The sequence below is a fragment of the Chiloscyllium plagiosum genome, chromosome 16 (assembly GCF_004010195.1).
Source record: "Chiloscyllium plagiosum isolate BGI_BamShark_2017 chromosome 16, ASM401019v2, whole genome shotgun sequence".
Taxonomy (NCBI): Eukaryota; Metazoa; Chordata; class Chondrichthyes; order Orectolobiformes; family Hemiscylliidae; genus Chiloscyllium; species Chiloscyllium plagiosum.
The window spans coordinates 65,243,265-65,270,238 of NC_057725.1; the positions used below are offsets into that span (position 1 = coordinate 65,243,265).

Consider the following 26,974-nt stretch of genomic DNA (forward strand, 5'->3'; position numbering starts at 1 on the left):
GTTGGAGGCTTTGTGGCACATAGGAAGATGATTGTGGTTGTTGGGGTCAGTCATCTTAACTCTAGGACATCTCTGCAGGAATTCCTCAGGGTAGTATCCTCACCCTAAACATCTTCAGCTGCTTTATCAATGGCCTTCCCTCCATCATAAGGTCAGAAGTGAGAATGTCTGCCATTGATAGCACAATGTTCAGCACCATTTGCGATTCCTCAGATACTGAAGCAGTCCATGTTCAAATGCAACAAGATCTGGAAATATCCAGACTTGGGCAAATACGTGGCAAGTAACATTCACATCACACAAATGCCAGTGAATGACTACTTCCAGTAAGAGACAATCTAACCACTGCCCCTTGACATTCAGTGGCTGTACCACCAATGAATCACCCATTATCGACATCCTGGAGGTTACTATTGACCAGAAACTCAACTGGACTCACCCATAAATACAATGGCTACAAGAGCAGATCAGAGGCTAGGTGTAACTTACCTCCTGACTGCCCAAAGCCTGTCCATCATCTATAAGGTACAAGTCAGGAGTGTGATGGAATACTCCCCAGTTGCTTCCTTGAGTGCAGCTCCAACAACACTGAAGAAGTTTGATACCATTCAGGACAATGCAGCTGCTTAATTGACAGCATATCCACAAACAAACTCTCCCTCTGCCACTGACACTCAGTAACAGCAGTGTGTACTATCTACAAGGTGCACTGCAGAAATTCACCAAAGATCCTTAGACAGCACCTTTCAAAAGCATGACCACTTCCATCTAGAAGGACAAGGGCAGCAGATACATGGGAACCACCACTTGCAAATTCCCCTCCAAGCCACTCCCTATCCTGACTTGGAAATATATCGACGTTCCTTCAGTATCATTCGATCAAAAATCCTGGAATTTCCTCCCTAAGGGCATTTGTTGAAAGTATCTTGAACGAGCCCCTAATGCTGTTCTTTAATACTTTCAGGGATCAGCTGTTCTTTCTATACTCCTGATGAGTTAAAGGAGTGGCCACTGAGTCCATATTTCTTTGGCGCTGCCATTACTTTTCAGAGCTCCTAGAGGTGTACACATCTCCAGCATGCACTGGCTTGTGTGTTGGACATGACAATTCAAAGACTCGCAGTCTGTCTCCATGTGTTCAATTGCACAGACACTGCTGCATTCATGATTTGGATGGACTTGGTGGAAACTCCACAAGGTGTTAACACTCCTCACACTGACACTTCAGCGGTCAGTCCATTTTACGAATTGAATTACAGGTATATATAAGATTAATTTTGACCCATTCATATATCAAATGGCAGGTGTACACATCATGACAGGAAATGGTGTAACTTGATATGATTGATTCTCTTCAGCTTTATAAAAGATGTGGACCAGTAAGCTGTGTTCTAAGAAAGCTCCTGTTTACATGCATCTGCAGACTCATTTTATGTTAGTCAAACGAGACTAAAATATTGTAGGAAAAAGCAGTTATGAAAAAGTATACTAAAAAGTTTCAAAATATCACAAGCCCCAATGAAGGATAAGCATGGCTGAGATGGCATTGGAGATTTTGTAGATATAATACTCTGTTGGGCCTCATGTGAAGATGAACAGGCAGATCAGCATATTGTTGTATGTGATGGGTGACTCCAATAGCCACTCAGCAAGTGAATGAAATCAGAGAAGCACAGAAAGCTAATTTGTAATGTGCTCAGATCAAAGAGTGCCTAAGCAGCTCACCAAGATATCCTCAAGACAATGGTAAAGCTGAAAGACGAGTGCCTACACAGAAAACATTGCTGAAGTGAACCATGCCATCCAACTTGTACTTCTGAGTCAACATTCAACTGAACAGCAAAATGGTTCAACATCATATAAGTTGCTGGACAGAGAGATGAAATAGACATGGACTTGTTGCTAAACTGAAAGAGTCTCCTGCATCATGGAAGCACGGTGGCTCAGCGGCTAGCCATGCTGCCTCACAGCGCCAGGGACCCAAGTTCAATTCCAGCCTCAGGTGACTGTCTTTGTGGAGTTTGCATGTTCTCGTCATGACTGCATAGGTTTCCTCTGAGTTTTCTGGTTCCTCCCACAGTCCAAAGATGTGCAGGTTAGGTGAATTGGCCATGCTAAATTGTCCATAGTGTTCAGGGATGTGTAGGTTAGATCCATTAGTCAGGGGTAAATGTAGAGTAATAGGGTAGGGGAATGGGTCTGAGTGGGATACTCTTTGGAGGGTCAGTGTGGACTTGTTGGGCCAAATGGCCTGTTTCTACACTGCAGGGATTCTATGATTCTAACTGGCCAGAGATGTTGCACTCATCTACCAAACCAGGTAATGATCTAGGTGGTGAACCTGAGCCACCTACCAATTCCCTTTCTGTCCAGCAAAGTTGGAGACATTACTTGCAGGACTCAAATACCCAATCTACTTGAGAGGAGAAACTATTCTGACAGGTTCGTGAAACATCAAAAAAAAGGACAAAAAGAACAGCAATAAAGAGTATAAAACAATATTAAGAAGTGCAAATATCAGAGTTTAAAGTTGTGGTAGGGTGGTTCTTCACAATATAGAAATGAGAATCAGAGACGAGCTGAGGTGGGCAATGGAATACACTGGTACAATTCTAACTTTAATATGCTAATCCAACATTATATATATATCATCACAGCCAAATGATGCTACATCACATGATTGAGGCTCTCGTATAGCTTAATGTAAAATGTAGCCAAAGGTATGAGCCAACAAGATCCTGTTTTGTATACCTCTGCAGACTCAGTATGTAATCTGTTTTAGGCGAACAATGCCAAGAATATTATACTAATAACTTGAGCAGTATACTATGAGTCTGAAATTCATAAACTGTGACTTCCTACAGCTGACTGTAAATGACCTCATTTTAAGCCCCTCAATTTTAGTTTATTTCTTTCAATTCAAACCTTGATTTAAAAGTCAACTTCTGTCATGGCCAACAGCTGAACTGTGGCAATTTTTACAGCCAAATTAAAAGAAACTGAGTAAAAAGGGTTCAATGACATATTGAACATCAGATTAGACCTTTTATGTTACTAAATTTCATAGTCGAATAAGTCATTGGAGTTTGTTAATTTGTAAGTAATCATTGTTGGCCATCACTCATTAATCACACACATCCTTGGCCTTGAAATCACTGGAATTCTTTTCTCCAGTTCCTTTTCTGTACTTCCTCTTGCCAATGGTTGTTTACAAAGAATTGTGTCCTTTCATACAGAGTTTCCTGCAAGTTGGTTTCTTCTGAATAAGAGTCTCCCGCATCTTGACATCTATTCTGCATTTCTTGAGGAAATCCTTTAGGGAAATTTTGAAACACTTCTTTTGACCTCCTCTCATTTGAGTGTCTTACTTGAGCTGGGTGAAGAAGATTTGATTTAGCAGTTGAAACTCAGGTATCCTAAACATGTAGCCGGCCCGGCAGCATTGATTTTGGATGATCACGGCTTCGATGCTGGTGCTACAGGCTGCTTCAATGCTGCTGGTGTTAGTATGCCTTATCCTCTTAGCCGAGGCAGAGAATCCATCTCAAACAGCGTTGATTGTACTTCTCAAGAACCTTGAGGTGGCATTAATATGTAGTTCACATAGAAGAGTTGAAAGCATGGCTGCCTTGTACAGAAATTGATTTCTGTGGAGCTTTGTTTTTGCTTTTTGCAGGCAATAAGTTAAATGCCCTCTTGTTTCTAAAGTAAATACAGAATTTGGTAGTCCAATGTAAAATCTGAAAGTTGTATTCTGGGCAGATGTTTAAATATTTATTTTCTCATTGCAGATATGCTTTTTCTAAAGATCGAAGAAGTGTTACCATTATCCCGAAACCAAATTCAAGGGTATATATTGGACAACGTTATGGAATGTCTCACCTTGATACTTTGAAGGTTAACAAGCTGTATAATTGCAGTAAGTGCGCTGTATGGACCCATTTATATGAAACTTCATCAATATGCTAAACACAGACAGAATGTTTCTGTCCATTCATAAAACAGAATAATTTAATCCCTGTACATAACAAATTTAGCAGTTGAGACACGTAGGAGTTCATGGGAATTAACAGTATATTGACTGCATTGTTAACGTTAAGGACTTACATTGTAGTATTTTGAGCACATATCAAGAGGAACTTCTTGGACTACATTATCTCTTCCAGAAATGAAATTTAAATGTATTTATAAATTAAACAGTTCATTTTTGGAGTGCCCCTTTGAGGAGTGGCCACTTGTTAATTTAGTTTAATTTGTATTAATGGTTTCAAAAGAGTATCAGAGACCCTTCTGAGAACTTGGATGTTGGTTAATGAGGAGGTAGGAAGATGCAATATTGTATTCAGTAAATAAATCAATTATAAAGTAAAAAGAATGCCATTGGTTTCCTACTTCACCATTTGACGTCAGAATGAATTAATGTGATCACAGAGAATGGTTATCCAAAGTTAAAGTTAGAAATTAAGAAAAATACTTAATTTTTCAAAGAGAAGTTTGTAATCTGAGATACCTTTGAAAAGATTGGTTGAAAGTGAACATAAATTGTTAGGGCATGATTTAATCTGAACTTCAAGAACAGTGCAAAAATGAAATGGGTAAATAGACGAGGGTCGTAAAGAGTTTTTAGATATTGCATTGACCCTGCAGAAAACTTTGGACTAGCCTGGCAAGATCTGATATCATGGTGTACTCTGCCAAGTCCTTGGGGAAAGAAGATGACCTTTGCTGCACCACCCCATCCACCAGGACTTCCAGGTCCCTGTTTGCAAAGCGGAATGCCAATTTTCATTTATCAGACTGTCTGGGCAACTGACAGGAACTATGCAGGGTACTTCTGGCTTGAAAGCAATTAAGATCATAACGATAAAACCATAAGAAATAGGAACAGGATTTGACCCCTTGAGCCTGCTCTGCCATTCAGTAGGATCATGGCTGCTTAAACATTCCTCACACCCACTTTCCTGCATTTTCCCCAAGGTCCTTGATTCCCCACTGATCAAGAATCTATCCCAGCCTTAAAAGTACACAAGGACTCTGCCTGCACAGCTCTCTGTGGAAAGCTATTTTCAGTTTATTGGATATCCCAAAACAATTAATACCTGACAATGGACCGTAGTAATCTGGAATGCTGTTTCAGGACATATGTACCAAGTGGGGAGTGACCCATATCACATTGTCACACCAGCATCCATACTAAAACAGTCTAACAGAATGTATAATACGCGTGATCACTAAGCACTAAGAAACAAGGCAAGATTGCTTCATCTGATTGCTGCATTTTTGTGCAACTTGGACGGTGAAGTGATAACCATCCCTTGCACAAAGTATACTCAGAAGGCAATTGTGGAAAACGTTACCTATCAACCAAATGTCTAACCATTCTGGGACAGAACATCTTTCTTCAAGAAAGAGGAGGATGAAAGAGATACACAATGATAGAAGCAGGTACAGAACTATCAAGATTGTTTCTGAGCAGCGAATATCAGTTAAAAATTCAAACACATAGATGCCAGCAAATGTTTCCAAAGTATGTAACCAGCCCAGATCATGCAAAGTCATTGTTAGTCATGGTACTACATTACAAAGGAACAGCAACCAGCTCATCACCTACACATCACCTTCCTCATTAGAGGCATTTGGATTATGATGGTTGTATGGTGATGTTGAGTTTGAGCAACCAGTGGCAAAACAAGCAAGTGACACAGAGAATAGTGCACACCTTTCCAGATGGGAAACTGATCACTTCTAAAGCAATATAGTGATGTTTGAAATGTTACTCTTATGAACTCTTTTCTTATTTGTACATTTAATTATTAAATTAATGAGTTTCGAGAAGATTTGTAGCTCAGGTTGAGGTTCTGGATGTAGGTTTGCTCACTGAGCTGGAAGGTTTGCTTTCAGACGTTTTGTCACTATACTACGTAACGTCATCAGTGAGCTTCCAGATGAAACGCTGGTGGCATGGCTCGCTTTCTATTTATATATGTGGGTTTGCTTGGGTTGATGATATCATTTCCTGTTATGGCAATATTTCCTGTGGTGATGTCATTTCCCATTCTTTTTCTTGGGGTGGTAAATGGGATTCAAGTCAATGTGTCTGTTGATAGAGTTCTGATTGGAATGCCTTGACTTTAGGAATTCTCATGTGTGTCTCTGTTTGGCTTGTCCTAGAATGGATGTCTTATCCCAGTTGAAGTGGTGTCCTTCCTCATCTGTACGTAAGGATACTAGTAAGAGTATGTGGCTAGTTGATGTTCATGTATCCTGGTGGCTAGTTTTCTGCCTGTTTGTCCAGTTACAGTTGTTACAGTTCTTGCAAGGTATTTTGTAAATGACATTAGTTTGCATGTTGCCTGTATAGGATCTTTCAAGTTCATTAGCTGCTGTTTTAATGTGTTGGTGGGTTTGTGGACTACCATGATGCCTGAGGTCTGAGTAGTCTTGCACTCATTTCCAAGATGTCTTTGATGTAGGGGAGAGTGGGTAGGGTTTCGGACGTGATTTGTCTGCTTGCTGGGGTTTGTTGCTGAGAAATCGGCGGACTGTGTTCATTGGGTACTCGCACTTTTTGAATACACGGTATAGTGATTTTCCTCTGCTCTTTGTAGTTCCTCTGTGCTGCAGTGTGTGGTGGCGCATTGGAATAATGTTCTATTTCAGTTTAGAAACATGGACATCAACTAGCCACAGAAAAACATGACCCACTCTCACTCGTAACCTCACATACAGATGAAGAAGGAGTCCACTTCGACTGGGACAACACATCCATCTTAGGGCAAGCCAAGCAGAGACACACACATTAATCCCTGGAGGCATAACATTCCAACCAGAACTCTATCAACAGATCCCATTTGCCACCCCCTGAGAAAATGAACAGGAAATGACATCACCACAGGAAATGATGTCACCAAGGAAACCTACACACAGAAATAGAAAGTGGGCCATGCCACCAGTGCTTCATCCGGACATTCACTGATGGTGTTACCGAGTATGGTGACAAAACATCTGAAAACAAACCTCCCAACTTAGCCAGCAAACCTACCTCCAGAATTATTGAATTGACAATGCAGGCATGTGTGCATCCCTGTAAAGATAAAGTTCCATAATCTCACAAGGTCATAAGGCTGCTCTCACATTAGAAAGAGATAACTGGTGGTGGTTTAACCTGAGGAGCAGCACACCTCAGGAGGTGGTAGAGATTGAGAAGGAGAATCCTTCATGGTAATCTCGGTTAGCACAAGAATTGAACTTGTGATGTTTCTATCACTTGACATTGCAAACCTGTCATCCACCCAACTGAACTCAACCAACTATGTATATATACTTGGGATAGAGTCAGAGAAGAATCAGCATCATAGAATCCCTACACTGTGAAAGCAAGCCATTCAGTCCAATGACTCCACACCGACCCTCTGAAGAGCATCCCACCCAGACCCACCCCTGCAACTCTGCAGTTGCCATGGTCAATCCACCTAACCTGAACATCTTTGTGACTGTAGGAGGAAACCAGAGCATCCAGAGGAAACCCATGCAAACACAGGGAGAATGAATTTTAGCTCTGGAAAATGGAGTGTTGCAGTTAACATCCACATACATTTAAGAGACAAACCCATGATATCATCACTGTATCATAATGTGATCTGAAGATAAAACTGTCTGAGACAGTATCCTACTCTGGGATCACTTGAGCATTACTTGTTACTAGAAGCTTCCTGTTCAATTGTAATCAAATAGCTTAATGTTACCCTGGGTTTGTGAATACAATAGTTTTATGTAATAGTTGCTGTTATAGATGTCTGTTAGCTTCTCCAATGCTATGATATCCACAGGAGATAACATAATTATTTCTCAATCATATAAAATATCTGCTTGAGGCAAACTCAGGTCAAGACCAGTGGCAGAGAGAACAGAAAGCAGCATAAGACAGTAAGATAAAGCAACAGTTGTGAGATGATAAAACATCATAACAGGGTGAGACAGAGTAGCAACAGGGACATTTTTAATCAGACTGAGGTTGACAAAAGAGCTACAGCAGACAGCAGAGAAAACAATACAGGAGGAGGAGAGAGGGCAGCAGAAGAGAAAGAGCTAAACAATAAAATGGGAGGAGAGTGAGCAACAGTGGAGGTACCATAAAAATGAATGAGGGGAAGAGTGAGCTTTCAGGGAGACCAGAAAGCAATGTGGAGGGAGAATAAAGTATCATGGAAACAAGTAAATAGTGTGAGGGAGGAAAAAAAGAAGCAGTGGAGAGGCAATAAAATACAATGACAGCAAGAGAGAAAGCAGCAATGCAAAAACTATTAAAAAAATAGAAGGGGAGGAGTGAGTAGCAGCGGTCACATCATAAACGAGCAAGAGGAATGAGAGAGCAGAGGAGAAATAATAAAACAGAGAGTGGTGGAAAGACAATAAAAGTGTGCGAACATTGGTGAGGACATAAAACAGAATGAGGGGTGAGAGCAGCAATGATGGACAAACTATTAAACAGTCCAAGGGGAGGAGAGAGAACACTAATGGAGAACCAGTGAAACAGCAGAAGAGTAGTTGAGAGCAGTGTCAGAGGGGCCATGAAACAACATGAAGTGAGATGAGAGTGCAGCAGTGGAGAGACCTTAGCACAGTGAAAAGGGAGGTGAGGGTAATGGGGAAAGACCATTAAGCATTGCGATGTGCTGAGAGGGAGCAGCAGTATAGACAACAGCTAGGCTCTGTGGCTCCTGAGCAGATCTGAGGAAAATGAACATGTAATAACACAGGGCAATGGCTAAATCTCGGTCGGGGAACCTCCATGATACACAAGCAATTGTATGGTTTCACTGGTAGTGATATGGTTTACTAGCAGTAGTAAAGCTTATTAGAGGTCGTAGGCTTTATTAATCATAAGTTAATTATCCCAGAATAAAGTTTGCAGAGCAGATATCCTGTTGTGGCTGCAGAATGTTAATTCCGTTTAATGCCAGTGCAATTCACGGCAACTACATTTACACTAAATCTTTGCAGCTTGGGGAACATGAACTGAAAATAAATGAGCTGGAATCCAAGCTAAAATGAAATAAAAAGTACCGGTATACATTGTTCCAGAAGGTAGTTACATTGTGTTAGGGGACTCTCTAGTCCGAGGTACAGACGGACATTTATGTGGCCAGCAGCAAAAAAGCAGAATGGTGTGTTGTTTCCCTGGTGCCAGGATCAAGGATGTCTCAGAGAGTGTGCAGAATGTTCTCACGGGGGACAGGGGCCAGCAAGAGGTTATTGTCCACATTGGAACCAACGATATAGGAAGGGAAAACGTTGAGATTCTGAAGGGAGATTACAGAGAGTTAGGCAGAAATTTAAAAAGGAGTTTCTCGAGAGTAGTAATATCTGAATTACTCCCGATGCTACGAGCCAGGGAGGGCAGGAATAGGAGGATAGAGCAGATGAATGCATGGCTGAGGAGTTGGTGTATGGGAGAAGGATTCACATTTCTGGATCATTGGAATCTCTTTTAGTGTAGGAGTGACCTGTACAAGAAGGGTGGATTGCACCTAAATTAGAAGGAGACTAATACCCTGGCAGGGAGATTTGCGAGAGCTGCTCGGGAGGATTTAAACTAGTAAGGTGGTGCAGGGGTGAGGGGGTTGGGACCCAGGGAGATAGTGAGGAAAGAGATCGATCTGAGACTGGTACAGTTGAGAACAGATGCGAGTTAAACAGTCAGGGCAGGCAGGGACAAAGCAGAGAACAAGCGAGGACTGATAAACTAAACTGCATTTATTTCAATGCAAGAGGCCTAACAGGGAAGGCAGATGAACTCAGGGCATGGTTAGGAAAATGGGACTGGGATATCATAGCAATTACAGAAACATAGCTCAGGGATGGGCAGGACTGGCAGCTTAATGTTCCAGGATACAAATGCTACAGGAAGGACAGAAAGGGAGGCAAGAGAGGAGGAGGAGTGGCATTTTTGATAAGGAATAGCATTACAGCTGTGCTGAGGGAGGATATTCCCGGAAATACATCCAGGGAAGTTATTTGGATGGAAGTGAGAAATAAGAAAGGGATGATCACCTTATTGGGATTGTATTATAGACCCCCTAATAGTCAGAGGGAAATTGAGAAACAAATTTGTCAGGAAATCTCAGTTATCTGTAAGAATAATAGGGTGGTTATGGTAGGGGATTTTAACTTTTCCAAACTTAGATTGGGACTGCCATAATGTTAAGGATTTAGATGGAGAGGAATTTGTTAAGTGTGTACAAGAAACATTTTTTGATTCAGTACGTGGATGTACTGCTAGGGAGGGTGCAAAACTTGACCTAATCTTGGGAAATAAGGCAGGGCAGGTGACTGAGGTGTCAGTGAGGGAGCACTTTGGGGCCAGCGACCATAATTCTATTAGTTTTAAAATAGTGATGGAAGAGGACAGACCAAATCTAAAAGTTGGAGTTCTAAATCGGAGAAAGGCCAATTTTGATGGTATTAGGCAAGAACTTTCAAAATTCTGGATTAGTGGAGCTGGAAGAGCTCAGCAGTTCAGGCAGCATCTGAGGAGCAGTAAAACTTTCAAAAGCTGATTGGGGGCAGATGTTCGCAGATAAAGGGACGGCTGGAAAATGGGAAGCCTTCAGAAATGAGAAAGCATGAGTCCAGAGTCAGTATATTCCTGTTAGGATGAAAGGAAAGGCTGGTAGATGTAGGGAATGCTGGATGATGAAAGAAATTGAAGGTTTGGTTCAGAAAAAGGACGAAGCATGTCAGGTGTAGACAGGATAGATCGAGTGAATCATTAGAATATAAAGGAAGGAGGAGTATACTTAAGAGGGAAATCAGGAGGGCAAAAAGGGGACATGAGATAGCTTTGGCAAATAGAGGTAAGAAGAATCGAAGGATCTTTGCAAATACATTAAGGACAAAAGGGTGATGAGGGAGAGAATAGGGCTCCTCAAAGATTAGCAAGGTGGCCTTTCTGTGGAGAAGCAGGAGATGGAGGAGATACTGAACGAGTATTTTGCATCAGTATTTACTGTGGAAAAGGACATGGAAGATATAGAATGTAAGGAAATAGATAGTAATATCTTGAAAAATGTCCATATTACAAAGGAGGAAGTGCTGGATGTCTTGAAATGCAGAAAAATGTTTAAATACCCAGGACCTGATTAGAACTCTATGGGAAGCTAAGGAAATGATTGGTGGGCCTCTTGCTGAGATATTTGTATAATTAATAGTCACAGGTGAGGTGCCGGAAGACTGGAGGTTGCCAAACATGGTGCCATGTTTAAGAAAGGTGGTAAGGACAAGCCAGGAAACTATAGACCAGTGAACCTGATGTCGGTGGTGGGCAAGTTGTTGGAGGGAATCCTGAGGGACAGGATGTATATATCTTTGGATGAAGAAGTAACAAAGAGGATTAATGGGGCAGGGTGGTAGATGTGATCTATATGGACTTCAGTAAGGCATTCGACAAGGTTCCCCATGGCAGACTGGTTAGCAAGGTTAGATCTCATGGAATACAGGGAGAACTAGCCATTTTATACAAAACTGGCTCAAAAGTAGAAGAGAGAGGGTGGTGGTGGAGGGTTGTTTTTCAGACTGGAGGCCTGTGACCAGTGGAGTGGCACAAGGATCGATGCTGGGTCCACTCTTTTTCATAATTTATTTGGGTGATTTGGATGTGCGCATAAGAGGTCCAGTTAGTAAGTTTGCAGATGACACCAAAATTGGAGGTGTAGTGGACAGCGAAGAGGGTTACCTCAGATTACAACAGGATCTGGACCAGATGGGCCAATGGGCTGAGAAGTGGCAGGTGGAGTTTAATTCAGATAAATGCGAGGTGCTGCATTTTGGGAAAGCAAATCTTAGCAGGACATATATACTTAATGGTAAGGTCCTAGGGAGTGTTGCTGAACAAAGAGACCTTGGAGTGCAGGTTCATAGCTCCTTGAAAGTGGAGACGCAGGCAGATAGGATAGTGAAGAACGTGTTTGGTATGCTTTCCTTTATTGGTCAGAGTATTGTGTACAGGAGTTGGAAGGTCATGTTGCAACTGCACAGGGCATTGGTTAGGCCACTGTTGGAATATTGCGTGCAATTCTGGTCTCCTTCCTATCGGAAAGATGTTGTGAAAATTGAAAGGGTTCAGAAAAGGTTTATAAGGATGTGGCCAGGGGTGGAGGATTTGAGCTACAGGGAGAGGCTGAACAGGCTGGGGCTATTTTTCCTGGAGCGTCAGAGGCTGAGGGGTTACCTTATAGAGATTTATAAAATTATGAGGGGCATGGATAGGGTAAATAGGCAAAGTCTTTTCCCAGGGATGGGGGAGTCCAGAACTAGTGGGCATAGGTTTACGGTGAGAGGGGAAGTATATAAAAGAGACCTAAGGCACAACTTTTTCATGCAGAGGGTGGTAAGTGTATGGAATAAGCTGCCAGAGGATGTGGTGGAGGCTAGTACAGTTGCAACATTTAAAAGGCTTCTGGATGGGTATATGAATAGGAAGGTTTGGAGGGATATGGGCCAGGTGCTGGCAGGTGGGACTTGATTGGGTTGGGATATCAGGTCGGCATGACGGGTCGGACCAAAGGGTCTGTTTCCGTGCTGTACATCTCTATGACTATGACTCTATGACAATCTGTAGGATAAAATCTTCTGATTTGATTTGTGGTCAGGGGCACGAGGTGGTTCTGCAAGTGTAACAGGCAATGAGACCGAGAATACAGAATTCAATTGTCCTTCCAATTATCCAATAGGTAGGAGTGGTGGCTATAAGGTGGAAAGGCAAACTGACCATGGAATTGTGGTGTAGAGAGCACCCAGTGGGGGAACCAAAAAAAAATGTTACAATATTGGGGACAGTCAGGATATATGACACAGTTCCCTGAAGCAGAGAACTTGAATTCAGAAAGCTGTATTGATTACCTAGTGTCAGGGTTCTGGATATTTACTCTGAACTGGAGAGAATGTGCTGTGGGAGGGGGAAGATCATTGTCCACTTGGGTACCAACAACATAAGTAAGATGAGGAAAGATTTGCTGCTGAGGAATTGTGAGTGGCTAGAGGATAAACTAAAAATCAGAACTTCAAATGTAGTAATGGAAAGATGTTGTGAAACTTGAAAGGGTTCAGAAAAGATTTACAAGGATGTTGCCAAGGTTGGAAGATCTGAGCTATAAGGAGAGGCTGAACAGGCTGGGGCTGTTTTCACTGGAGCGTCAGAGGCTGAGGGGTGACCTTATAGGGATTTAAAAAATTAAGAGGGGCATGGATAGAGTAAATAGGCGAAGTCTTTTCCCTGGGGTCAGGGAGTCCAGAACTAGAGGGCACAGGTTTAGGGTGAGAGGGGAAAGATATAAAAGAGACCTAAGGGGCAACTTTTTCACATAGAGAGTACGGGTATGGAATGAGCTGCCAGAGGAAGTGGTAGAGGCTGGTACAATTGCAACATTTAAGAGGTATTTGGATGGGTAAATGAATAGGAAACGTTTGGAGGGATATGGGCCTGGTGCTGGCAGGTGGGACTAGATTGGGTTGGGATATCTGGTCAGCATGGACGGGTTGGACCGAAGTGTCTGTTTCCATGCTGTACATCTCTATGACTATGACTCTAATCTGTGGATTATTAGGTGATCCATAAGAACAGTAACAAAGGCTAAAGAAGATCAAGGAGGTAGATGCATGACTTAAAGACTGGTGTGGGAGAAATGTATTTTGAATTATGCACAGCTGGAATCAGTGTTACAGAAAGTAGGTGCTGTCCTACTGTGAATGGCCTTTACCTAAACCATGCTGCGGCAAGTGTTCTGGCAAGCATATGACTAAGATGGTAGAGAATACTTTAAACTAACTAACGTGAAGAAGTCTTCATCTGAGATGAGGTATGGTAAATAAATGGGAAACAATAGGTAAAGAGCAGAGTCATAATTTTGGTAATGATAACCAGAGTGTGGCAGAAAAGGAAAGTACAAACTTAATGGTGCACCTATAGGTAAAACCAGACTTTGTAAAAATGGCAAAAAGATGGAGTTAAAGGCTGTGTGTGTGAATACATGCATTATCATTGATTAAGAATCTTAAGTATGTGGCCAGTTGCTTGAGCCCTTCCACAACCAGTAGGAATGGCAGGAGATGGAAACAATTTTCAGTTTTCAACCGGGGAAATGAGTTTAATTTTATTTAAGTTTCTGTTGAACTTTTGGATTTGTTTACAGTGCCCCTTGGAGGAATAATTCTTGAGTTAATTAATTTATTTGTTTAATTAAGACCATCAGATATAGGAGCAGAATTAGGCTATTTGGCTTAGTCATGGCTCAGTGGTTCGCACTGCTGCCTCACAGCACTAGGAACTCAGGTTTGATTCCACCCTCAGGCAAATGTCTATTTAGAGTTTGCACATTTTCCATGTGTCTGCATGGGTTTTCTCTGGGTGCTCTGGTTACCGTCCAGTCCATAGATGTACAGATTAGATGGATTGACAATGCTAAATTGCCCATAGTGTCCAGAATGTACAGGATCAGTATGTTAGCCTGACGACCATCCCACCCTATAACTCTGCATTTCCATTTAACCATGGAAATGCAGAGTTATAGGGTGGGATGGTCTTCAGAGTGTCAGTATGGACTCAATGGACCAAATGTTCTGCTTCCACACTGTAGAGATTCTATGTTTCAACTGTTATTAATCTGATTCCTTAAAAATGTGTGATCAGAATCTGTCTAGCTCAGCTGTGAAATGCATATTGTAATACAGAACTATACCTTGCATGTTTGCAAATTATTATTTCAAACTATAACTTTTAAACTTTTAGAAATATGCGGAGGACTATACAGACATGAACCAGGAAAATTCACCTCTCCAAATTTCCCAAACTTATATCCGAACAATGCTCGTTGCACATGGATATTTAAAACATCTCATAATAGAAAACATGTAAGTAAGACCACATCAACATTATCAGGTTTGCTATCAAATATAATTAGGACTCTTGCAGCTATGACCAAGGGGGATATAACTAGAGTTCTTTGATGCCCGAAGTTTTTGTGACTTTTCTTCCCATCGTTAGGGTGGACATTCAGATCTAGAAAAAAACACTTTTATATTTTTCCAACTGTTTGTTACAAATCTGTGAATAATTTTACAATGAGCAGCATTGTGAACTGTTTTGCTGTCACCAGCCCCTTTCAGGCTAAGGATATACAAAGTCTCATGCCATACATAAAAGCTACTTGCTCGTACACTGAAAAGAAACTGTCTTTAAAAACTCTAGTTTTTTGCATGATAATGTTATGAGGAGATGTGATCCAAATCTTATGTTTTAAAAATTAGGTGGACCTACATAAATTTATCGTAAACTTTTAAACAAATTGGTCTTTGCTGAGGAAAAGGCACCAGGTACAACAGCAACATGTGACTTTATCAGAGCTCCCTGCAGGTGCATTCGGTCTGGAAAACCTTCAGAGAGAGGTCACGTATCACAGTTTTGAATTCTGTTCAAAGCAGAATTTGACCTGCCTGAAGAGCAACAGTCCATTGCTTCCTGTCTCTTCCTTTGGAATTCCTCTCCACAAAATGTTGAGCTGAAAACCCACCAAAAAGTCTTCTTCACAACTCATGGAGTATTCCTGAAAAGACAGTGTGTCTGTCTGTGTACATTTATTTGCGTAGTTCAAACTGTCAATAATCTTTGCATCTTTGTTTGGAAGTGAACAACTTTATTTATTTGGCTGATTTGTTCTTAGTACTGAACTTGGCATTGTCTGACTGCTGCGTAGTTGGCCACATCATCAAACTGTTTGAACACCTTTAGAAAGACATATTCATTATTTGTGTAGTTTAATGCCAGACTGATTTGGAGTTTCTTACAGACCAAAGGTTAAGCTTGAATACATTTCTTGGCTTTGCCTTCTCCTTGACCAAAGAAATACTATTTATTATACATTAATATTTAATAATGCTATGCATGGTAATCATTGGTATATAAGGCTCTAACTTGTAGTTACATTAAGTAAGGAGTAATTCATCCTTTCCTGTCTTCATGTCCATATTGGAGTCTGATCTGATGTGTTCCAGACTATCTAAAGTTTTACCTCTACCCACTCTGTTCTTTATGTTACATGATGTCCAGACCCATGTCTTCATTACAAAGGGTGCTCTGGGGGCTGATGCCCTTGCACGACAATTCGAAATGGGGCATTAAGTTTTCTTTAAAGAGAACAGCAGGTCAGATTTCTTGTGAATAGACTGTACTGAACAAAATGTTTAGTTTCGAAACCAGTGTATTCTGCAGCAGAATGGGCTACATTGTAAGACAAGTGTAAGATAAAAGCCAAAAGAACTGCAGATGCTGTAAATCAGAAACAAAAACAGAAGTTGCTGGAAAAGCTCAGCAGGTCTGGCAGCATCTGTGAAGAGAAGTCAGAGTTAACGTTTCGGGTCCAGTGACCCTTTCTCAGAACTGGAGCTGAAACATTAACTCTCATTTCTCTTCACAGATGCTGCCAGACCTGCTGAACTGAAGGCTGATGTCCAGTAAAAACTTACAGCTAAAAAACAGATAGTGGCTCAGACAGTAATTAGTCAATTAACTTAATAACCAGACCCAACTTCACTGCTAAGTCGGCTGGAGAGGTGTTAATCAAAGAAAGAGGGGTAGTCACACATGCTGCAAAGATCACTTCAAAAATCACCCCAACAAAGACTCTGTCCTCAAATCAAAGCCACAGCATGCAATCAGCATCACTTTAGCACAACTCCACTGGTTGCAAAATAGAAAAGGCCATTCAACAGATGCCTACAGAACAAAGGCATCAGAAACAGATGGAATCCCTACTGATGCACTTCAGTCTGAAGGGAAAGCACTTTATTAGCATGATAACATTATCATTTCCCTTATCTGAACAGAGGGGAGTAGTAAGCAAGGAGGTCTCTTAATCATCACCATCCTCAAGAAAGGTGACAGATATCACATATTCCAGCCTCTAAAAAACTTGCATGGTATATTTCCAATTCACTCAGTACATTTGTAGTCCATCCATAGCTGCACTGGCAATTGCCGTTGTATGGTATAAACACAGAAGTTGCTGGAGACCTCATTCTCACCAGTCTGCCAGCTACAAATGCCTCTGTCCGTAACACTATCAGTAAGAGTGACTACTGCATCGTCTTTATGGATGTGAAGTTCCACCTTCATATTGAGAAAAACGTTAATTGTAATATATGGCGCTACCACTGCATGAAATGGGACAAACTTTGAACAGATCTAGCAACTCAAGATTGGTCATCTGTGAGGTGCTGTGGGCCATCAACAACCTCAGAATTGTACTCCAGTACAATCTGTAACCTCATAGCCTGGCATATCCCTCTCTCAATTATTACCATCAAGCCAGGGGATCAACCCTGGCTCACTCGAGAGTTCAGGGGGACGAGCCAGGAGTAGCACCAGGCATACCTGAAAATGTGTGTCAACCTGGTGCTGCTACCAAACAGCACTATTTGCATACCAAGCAGCATAAGCAGCAAGTGATAGACAGAGCTAAGCGATCCCACAACTACCAATCGGATCTAAGGTCGGTAGTCCTGCCACATCCAGTCTTGAACAGTAGGCACAATTAAATGCCTCACTGAGGTGGAAGCTCCGCAAATATCCCCATCCTCAATGATGGAAGAGCCCCGCACAGCAGTGCAAAAGATAAGGCTGAAGCAATTGCAGCAGTCTTGAGCCAGAAGTGGTGAATGGTTGATCCATCTCGGCCTCCTCCAGTGGTCCCCAGCAATACAGATACCAGTCTTCAGCCAATTCCATTCACTCCAAGTGATATCAAGAAACAGTTGGAGATGTTGGATACTGCAAAGGTCATAAACCCTGACAACGTTCTGGCAATAGTACTGAAGACTAGGGCTCCACAACTAGCTGCTCCCCGAGCCAAGCTATTCCAGTACAATTACAACACTGGCACCTTCCCAATAATGTGGAAAATTGCCCAGATATATCCTGTACATGAAAAGGAGGACAAATCCAACCCTGCCAATTGCTTCCCCATCACTACACTCTCGATCATCAGTAAAGTGATGAAAGGTGTTATCGACAGTGCTATCAAACAGCATCTGCTCAACAATAACCTGCTCTGCAATGCCCAGTCTGGATTCTGCCAGGGCCACTCAGCCGCGACCTCATTCTCGCCTTGGTTCAAACATGGACAAAAGAGCTGAATTCCAGAGGTGAGGTGAAAGTGATAGCCCTTATCATCAAGGCCACATTTGACCAAGTGTGGCAATAAGGAGTCTTATCAAAACTATCCCAGTGGTGCCTCTCCATTGTTTTAGGGTGACACAGTTGCTCAGTGGCTAGCATTGCTGCCTCACAGCTCCAGGGACCTCGGTTCAATTCCCACCTCAGGTGACTATCTATGTGAAGTTTGCACATTCTCCCCATGTCAGTGTGGGTTTTCTCCGGGTGCTCCCATTTCCTTCCACTGTCCATAAATGTGCAGGTCAGGTGAATTGGCTGTGCTAAATTGCCCATCGTGTTAGGTGCGTTAGTCAGGGTATATATAGGGTAGGGGAATGGGTCTGGGTGGGTTACTCTTCAGAGGGTTGGTGTGGACTTGTTGGGCCAAATGGCCTGTTTCCATACTGTAGAGAATCTAAAACTAAATCTAAACAGTAGAATTACTGGGTATCGGGGGCAAACTCAGCATTAGTTGGAGTCATACCTGATCATGGTTGTTGAAGGTTAGTCATCTCAGCTCTAGGAACCTCTGCAGGAGTTCATCAGGGTATTGTCCTTGGCCCAACCATCTTCAGCTGCTTTCAATCAATGAGCTTCCATATTTATAAGGTCAGAAGTGGGGATGTTCACTGATGATTGCACAATGTTCATGACTCTTCAGACACTGAAATAGCCCATGTTCAAATGCAACAAGACAATATCCAGGCAAGTAAAATTCATGCCACACAAATACCAGGTAATGACCATCTCCAATAAGATAAAAACAACGACTGCAGATGCTGGAAACCAGAGTCTAAATTAGAGTGGTGCTGGAAAAGCACAGCAGGTCAGGCAGCATCGAGGAGCAGGAAAATCGACGTTTCGGGCAAAAGCCCTTCATCAGGAATAGAGGCAGGGTGCCTGCAGAGTGGAGAGATTAATGAGAGGGGGGTGGGGAGAAAGTAGCATAGAGTACAATAGGTGAATGGGGGTGGGGATGGAAACGATAGGTCAGAGAGGAGGGTGGGGGAAGGTAGCAGAGAGGAGGATGGAGTGGATAGGTGGAAAGGAAGGTAGGCAGGTAGGACAGGTCATGACAGTGGTGCTGAGCTGGAAGTTTGAAGCTGGGGTGAGGTGGGGGAAGGGGAAATGAGAAAATTGGTGAAATCCACATTGATGCCATGGGGTTGAAGTGTTCCAAGGCAGAAGATGAGGCGTTCTTCCTCTAGGCTCGTGTGGTGAGGGAGCGGCAGTGGAGGAGGCCCAGGACCTGCATGTGGAAGGGGGAGTTGAAATGTTGGCACACAGGGCGGTGGGGTTGATTGGTGCGGGTGTACTGGAGATGTTCCCTAAAGCGCTCTGCGAGGAGGTGTCCAGTCTCCCCAATGTAGAGGAGACCGCATCGGGAGCAACGGATACAATAAATGATATTAGTGGATGAGCAGGTAAAACTTTGATGGATGTGGAAGGCACCTGCAAGGTTTGTGAAGGTTTGTAGCTCAGGTTGAGGTTTAGGGTGTAGGTTTGCTCGCTGAGCTGTAGGTTTGATATCCAGACGTTTCATTACCTGGCTAGGTAACATCATCAGTGGCAACCTCCAAGTGAAGCGAAGCTGTTGTCTCCTGCTTTCTATTTATATGTTTGTCCTGGATGGTTCCTGGGGTTTGTGGTGATATCATTTCCTGTTCGTTTTCTGAGGGGTTGATAGATGGTATCTAGATCTATGTGTTTTTTTATAGCCTTGTGGTTGGAGTGCCAGGCCTCTAGGAAGCTTCAGCTAATGCTCTGGATATCTGGATTCAAATTCTGCCACAGCAGAATTAAGAATCTACTAATGACCATTAAACCATTGCTGATTGTCAGAAAACCCATCCGGTTCAATAATGCCCTTCAGGGAAGGAAATCCCACCTCACCTCGTCTGACCTACATATGTCTCTCGATCCACAGCAATGGCACAAACAGCCCTGCCAACTCTGTAAAGTCTTCCTTCTAAGTTTTTTTTTGTTTTTATTCACTCGTAGTATGTGGGCATTGCTGGCTGGTGAACATTTATTGCCCATCCCTAGTTGTCCTTGTGATGGTGATGGTAAGCTGCCTTCTTTAAGTGCTATAGTCCTCATGCTGGATGTTGACCCACAATGCCCTTAGGGAGGGAATTACAGGACTTTGATCCAGCGACAGAGAAGGAACCACGATCTATTTCCAAATCAGGATGGTGAGTGGCTTGGAGGGGAACTTGCAGGTGGTGGTGTTTCCACATATCTACCATCATTGCCCTTCTAGATTGGGGCCTTGGATGGAGGTGAGGGAGGAGGTGTGGATGCAGGTTTTGCAATTCCTGCGGTGGCAGGGCAGGGTGCCAAAAAGGGAGGATGGGTTTTTGGGGGGGGCGTGGACCTGACCAGGTAGTCACAGAGGGAACAGTCTTTGCGGAAAGCGGAAAGGGGTGGGGAGGGAAATATATGCCTGGTGGTGGGGTCCGTTTGGAGGTGGTGGAAATGTCGTCGGATGATGGGGTTAATGCAAAGATTGGTAGGGTGGAAGGTGAGCACCAGGGGGGGTTCTGTTCCTGTTACGGTTGGAGGGGTCTCACCTTAAGGGGCAACCTCATCAATGCCTCTTGATATTCAATGGTGTTACCATCATTGAATTCTCCCATTATCAACATCCTTGTGGTTACCATTGATCAGAAACTCAACTGGACTTGTCACATAAACACAATGCCCACAAGAGCAGGTCGGAGGCTTGGAATATATGGCGAGTAACTCACCTCCTGACTCCCCAGAACCTTTCCACATCTACAAGGCATAAGTCAGGAGAATGTCAGAATACTCCCCGTTTGCTTGGATGGGCAAAGTTCCAATAACATTCAAAAAATGCTTGGTTGGCACCACATCCACAAGCATCCAATCCTTCTACCTGCACAGTAGCATAGTGTGTACTATCCACAAGATGCACTGTAGAAATTCACCAAAGATCCTAAGATAGCACCTTCTAAACCCACTATCAATTCCATCTAGAAGGGCAATCGTAGTAGATGCGTGGAAACATCACCACCTGCAAGTTCCCCTCCAAGCCACTCACCATCCTGATTTGGAAATAGATCATGGTTCCTTCTCTGTCGCTGGATCAAAATCCTGTAATTCCCTCCCTAAGGGCATTGTGGGTCAACATCCAGCATGAGGACTATAGCACTTTAAGAAGGCAGCTTACCATCACCATCACAAGGACAACTAGGGATGGGCAATAAATGTTCACGTGCCAGCAATGCCCACATACTACGAGTGAATAAAAACAAAAAAAAAACTTGGAAGACTTTACAGAGTTGGCAGGGCTGTTTGTGCCATTGCTGTGGATCGAGAGACATATGTAGGTGAGACGAGGTGAGGTGAGATTTCCTTCCCTGAAGGGCATTATTGAACCGGATGGGTTTTCTGACAATCAACAATGGTTTAATGGTCATTAGTAGATTCTTAATTCTGCTGTGGTGGAATTTGAATCCAGATATCCAGAGCATTACTGAAGCTTCTGGATTAATAGCTTAGCAATAATACCACTCGGCCTTCACCTCCCCATTAAATATAATTGCACAGAAATAGCCGCTGCTCACTGGTGAGATTCTGAACTTGCCATTTAAACCTTAAGGTGAAAATCAGAAATTTTTATCACTACGTTGAGATTCTGACTTTTTTTCTCATTTTCATGTTTTTTTTGCCATCTTCCACGTTGCTCACCAGTACTGGAAATTTCACCACATCATTACAAATGGGAAACTTCTGTTCATAGATGAGATTCTGATTAAGGCTTGCTGGGAAAATTGTACAGGGCTTTTTCTTGACATTGAGAATCTGACTTTCTCATTGTGATCTTGTTTTGTCACCTTGCTCGCCATTGCTCTCATCACACCAGGGAGTGGAAAATTCCACCTTATATTTCATTTTGCATGTTCATGCCATATAGCTTGCCCAAGTTGACTTGAAGCCTCCTTGCATCCTCCTCACAACCTATGTTCCTACTTAGTTGTTTTGTAATTACCAAATTTGGAAATTATTGAATTGTTTGCCACATCCAGATAGTTTATACAGATTTGGCCCTCGCATTATTTCTTGTGATACCCCACTAGTAGCAGCCTTTCATTTATTCCTAATATTTCCTTTCTGTCTGTTAACAATTTGTAAACTATGCTAGTATATTACCCAAACTCATTCAGTCTAATTTTATTTACTCCCCTGGTCTGTGGGACTTTATTAAATACTTTCTGAAAATCCAAATACACCTCATACACGGATTAACTCTTTATCTATACTCCAGATAGCATCCTCACAAAAACTCCAAAACGTTTTGTCAAATTTCTCATAAATTCAGATTAGATGTGCTTAATTTCACCATTATTTTCTAAATGTCTAGTCATCACATCATTAATAGTAGATTTTTATATTTTTTCTCTCAGTCATATCAAACTAACAGGTCTATAATTCTCCATTTTCACTGTTCTTCCTGTTTGTTAATAGTGGGGCTTCATTTGCTAATTTCCAGTCTTAAAGAACCTATCCAAAATCTATGGAATTTTGAAAGATAATAACATCCATTTGTTTTATAACCATCTTCTTCAAATCTCTGGGATGTGGCTCATCTGGTCTAGGGATTTATTTGTCTTTTACAAATACTGATTCCTTCTAATCATTCAGTATCACAAGTCTCTTAATTAAATATTTCTGGAGGATTTGATGTATCTTTCTCTGTAAAGACAATTAGAAAATAGAATTGGATTTTCTCTTAACATATGTTTAACCATTGTTTTAGATTTCTATTTTGTAACTCTCATCATTCTTTGTCATTAACATCCTACCATACTTTGTTCCAACGTCCTTCAGCTCTGTTCTGTTTAGCCTGCTTATATTTCTTGTAGATTCCTTCCTGTTCACTAGTTAATAGCTTTTGCCACCTTCCCATTTAGCATTTTCAACAGGAATCAGCACTATCCCAATTCAGGTGGAGCACATTTCACCAGACTGCTCAGTCCTGTCCCAGAATTGGTGCCCATGACCCTCGAAAAGGAATCCATAACCCACACTAGTGTGTTTGTCTTCCCTTAAATGTTCATTTCTGCTCAGTAGCTCAGTGGTTAGCATTGCTGTCGCACAGTGCCAGGGACCCGGGGTTTGATTCCAGCCTCCGGCAACTGTGTGTGTGGAGTTTGCACATTGTCCCCGTGTCTGCATGGGTTTTCTCTAGGTGCTCCGGTTTCCTCCCACAATCCAAAGATGCGCGGGTCAGGTGAATTGGCCAAGCTAAATTGCCCATAGTGTTCAGGGATGTGTAGGGTAGGTCCAATAATTAAGGTTAAATGTAGAGTAATGGATTTGGGTGGGATACTCTTCGGAGGGTTGGTATGGACCTGTTGGGCTGAAGGGCCTATTTCCACACTGTAAGGATTCTCAAGTTCTTGCTTTTTAATTTAGAGCTTAACTGCGGATACTCTTCTATCTTGATCTCCTTCCCTCCTCCTTGTTGTTCCTACCCATTTGCTTTGTCAAAACATGTTCCATGACAAATGGATTAACCCAATTTGTTTTCCACTTTCGTTTTTTGCCACAGAGAGATGGCCTTTGCCCAGCAGGAGGTAGGCAACACCAACTTGGATTCTTTTTTATTGACTGCAGAGGGATGCTGTATATCTTTGATTAAGTAAAGTCTCTTGTTGCAACTATATTTCCATTCTGCTCTTCCTCTTCACTATCAGGCTTCATGGACACAGTATCTTGGTGTGCATTGCAATCCTTTTTCTTGTTCTCACAAATAGCAAGAACATCATACCTATTCGAAAGGATCAATGATTACAAGACTTACTTTCAGTTTCTCCTTAATCCCTGGTACCCTGTATCCCTGCTAAACAGTTCCTTGTCAGTAACACAAGCCTTTTGTAACCAGCATTTTATTCAGAGTTATGATTGTATTCTGGATTTGACTATCCAAAAAAAGTTGCCCTCCCTTATGGCCTGGAGTCTTAACTACTCGATGAATTTGAGCCGATGAGAGTTGAGATGGAGACGTTTTGTACAGATGTGTTTGCTCTGGGCAGCTCACCATTCACAAACCCGCTAATCCTGCACTCCAGAAATGCAATCAGCTCTGCCATATCCTCAACTAGCCTTATTATTTTTATCAGTTAAGGTCTTTATTCAAAGATTATTTGTAATTATATAAAGCACGTATGTAATTATGGTATAAATTTAAGGTATGACATCTTCTAGTTTTAGAGCATTAACTGTAGCCTACATATTCTCTTTCACTGGCCGTGGCCCTTTAACATTGATTTTCAGGCCAATCTCTACTGACATAAAAGCACACTTAACTCTTTTTCAACCTCATGATGTGATCATGGAGCCCTGTTTGGAATTCATCCAACACATAAAAACTGTATTCTTCTATTATGGTTGCAGTCAACACATTGATAAAGTGGAACCCCTTGCAAAATCTTAGCCCTTGCAGATTGGAAGATTTTTGGAAACTAATTTACACAATGGCACTGCTATTTGTAAAAGCATAATGTCATGCATATTTATCATGAGATACCGTTGACTCTCTCCATCTATACCGAGCTACGCATAAGAATCAGACAAATCCAACATCATTATTCTCTTGAATGCAACAAACTCTATATACAAATCCTAAAATGTTTGTGAATGCAACTGTGTGGTTGATTTATCATTACATTGCAACTTTGGTAAATCTTTGGACTGTGCATGAGAAGACAGATTTGGGTATGGTTTGGTGGATGAAAGAATCCAGTAAAACTTTCTGACCTATAAAATCTTATGCTTGAGCTTGCATATAATATTGCTTTCATGAAGAAGTGTTTGGAAAATACTTAAGTAGTTGGTGGCTACACATTTTTTCTGCTTATTCCAAATTTAAACCTTTCAGTTTTCACTAGTAACCTAAGATTAAAACATTGCTTCAATTTATTTTGAATAGCACACCTTTTCAAAAAAAATGCTTTCTTCTGTTCAAAACTCGCCTAATTCTGAATCTGAATCTCATTGTTTTCACCTTTTCATGCATAATTAGCTCGAAGGAACATGTCCATTCTTTCAATGTAAGAACTGAATTGTTCTCAAAAGATCAACTGAATTGTTCTACCAAAGATTCCTAGACTTACAACATATCCTTGAGAACAGCCATTTTATCCCATTTTCAAATGTACCATTGACCCAGTTACTGTAACTCTGTCACACTTGCAGAAGCCGAGTCAGTCAAATTAGAACAAATTCACCAAAGCCAGTGAAATCAGTTGAAGAACCAAATGTACACTAGGAACTACACTAGCCTAATCAACTGTATATAGCTACGTGTTTTCAGAAACAATGAGAATCTGCACAATCTAGCTGAAAGTCTTCACCATCTAAGCTGATAGCTTTCCACGAGTTGACTCATTTTGCTCATTATGGTCTCTATCACCATGGACTATAAATAGTTTTACACTTTGATCATATCACCAGCCAAAATCTGTTATAAGTTTGGAGAAACTTGTCAAAAGGGAAAGACTCCAAGATTACCATATTGTTTAATGACATCACGTACTGGACACTCTCATAACTTATTATGGCGCGTAACAAAGAAATGATTGTGTTACCATATACCTGCTAGAAATGAAAGCTTTTCCTTTGGTAGACACTGTTAAAAAAGCTCAAAGCACTGCAATCCTATCAACCTTGCATATTGTAATATTGAAGATACACATTTCAAATATAGGGTAGATCAAACCAACTGCTGCATCATGGGTGGTGTTGAATTTCATGAATATTGTTGAAGCTCCACTCACCTAAACAAATGAAGAGAACTGCACCAGTGCAAAAGCTAAAACTGCTGAACAAATTCAATTTCAAATCAGATTCTACCCTCAACCAATGAAATCTTAAAATTGTCTTCCAATCAGTTATCTTTTAGAAAAGCTCACTTCTTTTTCACATTGCAAATTGTTTTGTCATTTATCATAGTAAATAACTGACTTACACCATTCTGGATAATCTGCCTGATTTGATCGTTATCTTCTTTACAGGTTTTCATACAGTTTACAAAATTTCAAGTAGAAGAGTTTATAAACTGCTACAGTGACCGAGTAATAATTCATGACGGTGACGATGCACTTGCTCCAGTCCTGGAAGGGCCAACTTGTGGTGGAGAGAATCCAGCAGTGATATCAACTAGAAAATCATTATTTGTTCAATTTTACAGTGCCCAGTCATGGCAAGCATATGGCTTCAGTGCAAAATATGAATTTGGTAATATTGTCTTCAAATTATAAATTACATATTTAGTTGAATAGCTATTTAATATTAAACAGTATACTTAGCGGTAAATCTCTTCCTTTTGTTTTATAGTTAGGTGTGGTTATACATTGAAAGGTGCAAAAGGAGCTATTGATTTTAGAACTTGGGACACCACTTTTCCTTGGGCAAAATGTTTTTGGGTCGTTCTAGTACGAAGATCATTTAAGGTATATAAAACAATTTTACTTTCTTTTAAATTTAGAGTAGAAACTTCTGATTAGTCATTCATAAAAACTCAAACGTAAAATTAAATATTGTAACGGAAAGGTTATTTCATGTGAACTCAAAATCCTATGAGAAATTATATAACATCATTTTCCCAACTGTCAGAGGTAGACAGAGGAGCAGATATGTAGGCATATCGTAGAAAGGTGTGAAAAAAATCAGGGTTATACTTGTAGGGGACTTCAATTTTGATAACATTAACTGGGATCATCTTAGTATGAGAGGATTAGA

The 26,974-nt window shown here is 41.4% G+C and overlaps 1 protein-coding gene across 1 annotated transcript in view; it reads left to right on the top strand.

Moving 5' to 3' along the window:
* LOC122558114 (low choriolytic enzyme-like) overlaps positions 1 to 26,493 on the top strand; it is a 47,421-nt gene extending 20,928 nt beyond the window's left edge. The window contains exons 6-8 of the mRNA XM_043706433.1: positions 3,792 to 3,919; positions 14,786 to 14,907; positions 26,248 to 26,493. Of these exons, the coding sequence (XP_043562368.1) occupies positions 3,792 to 3,919; positions 14,786 to 14,907; positions 26,248 to 26,493 (496 nt within the window). The remainder of the gene's footprint in view (positions 1 to 3,791; positions 3,920 to 14,785; positions 14,908 to 26,247) is intronic.
* The last annotated feature ends 481 nt before the right edge of the window (positions 26,494 to 26,974 follow it).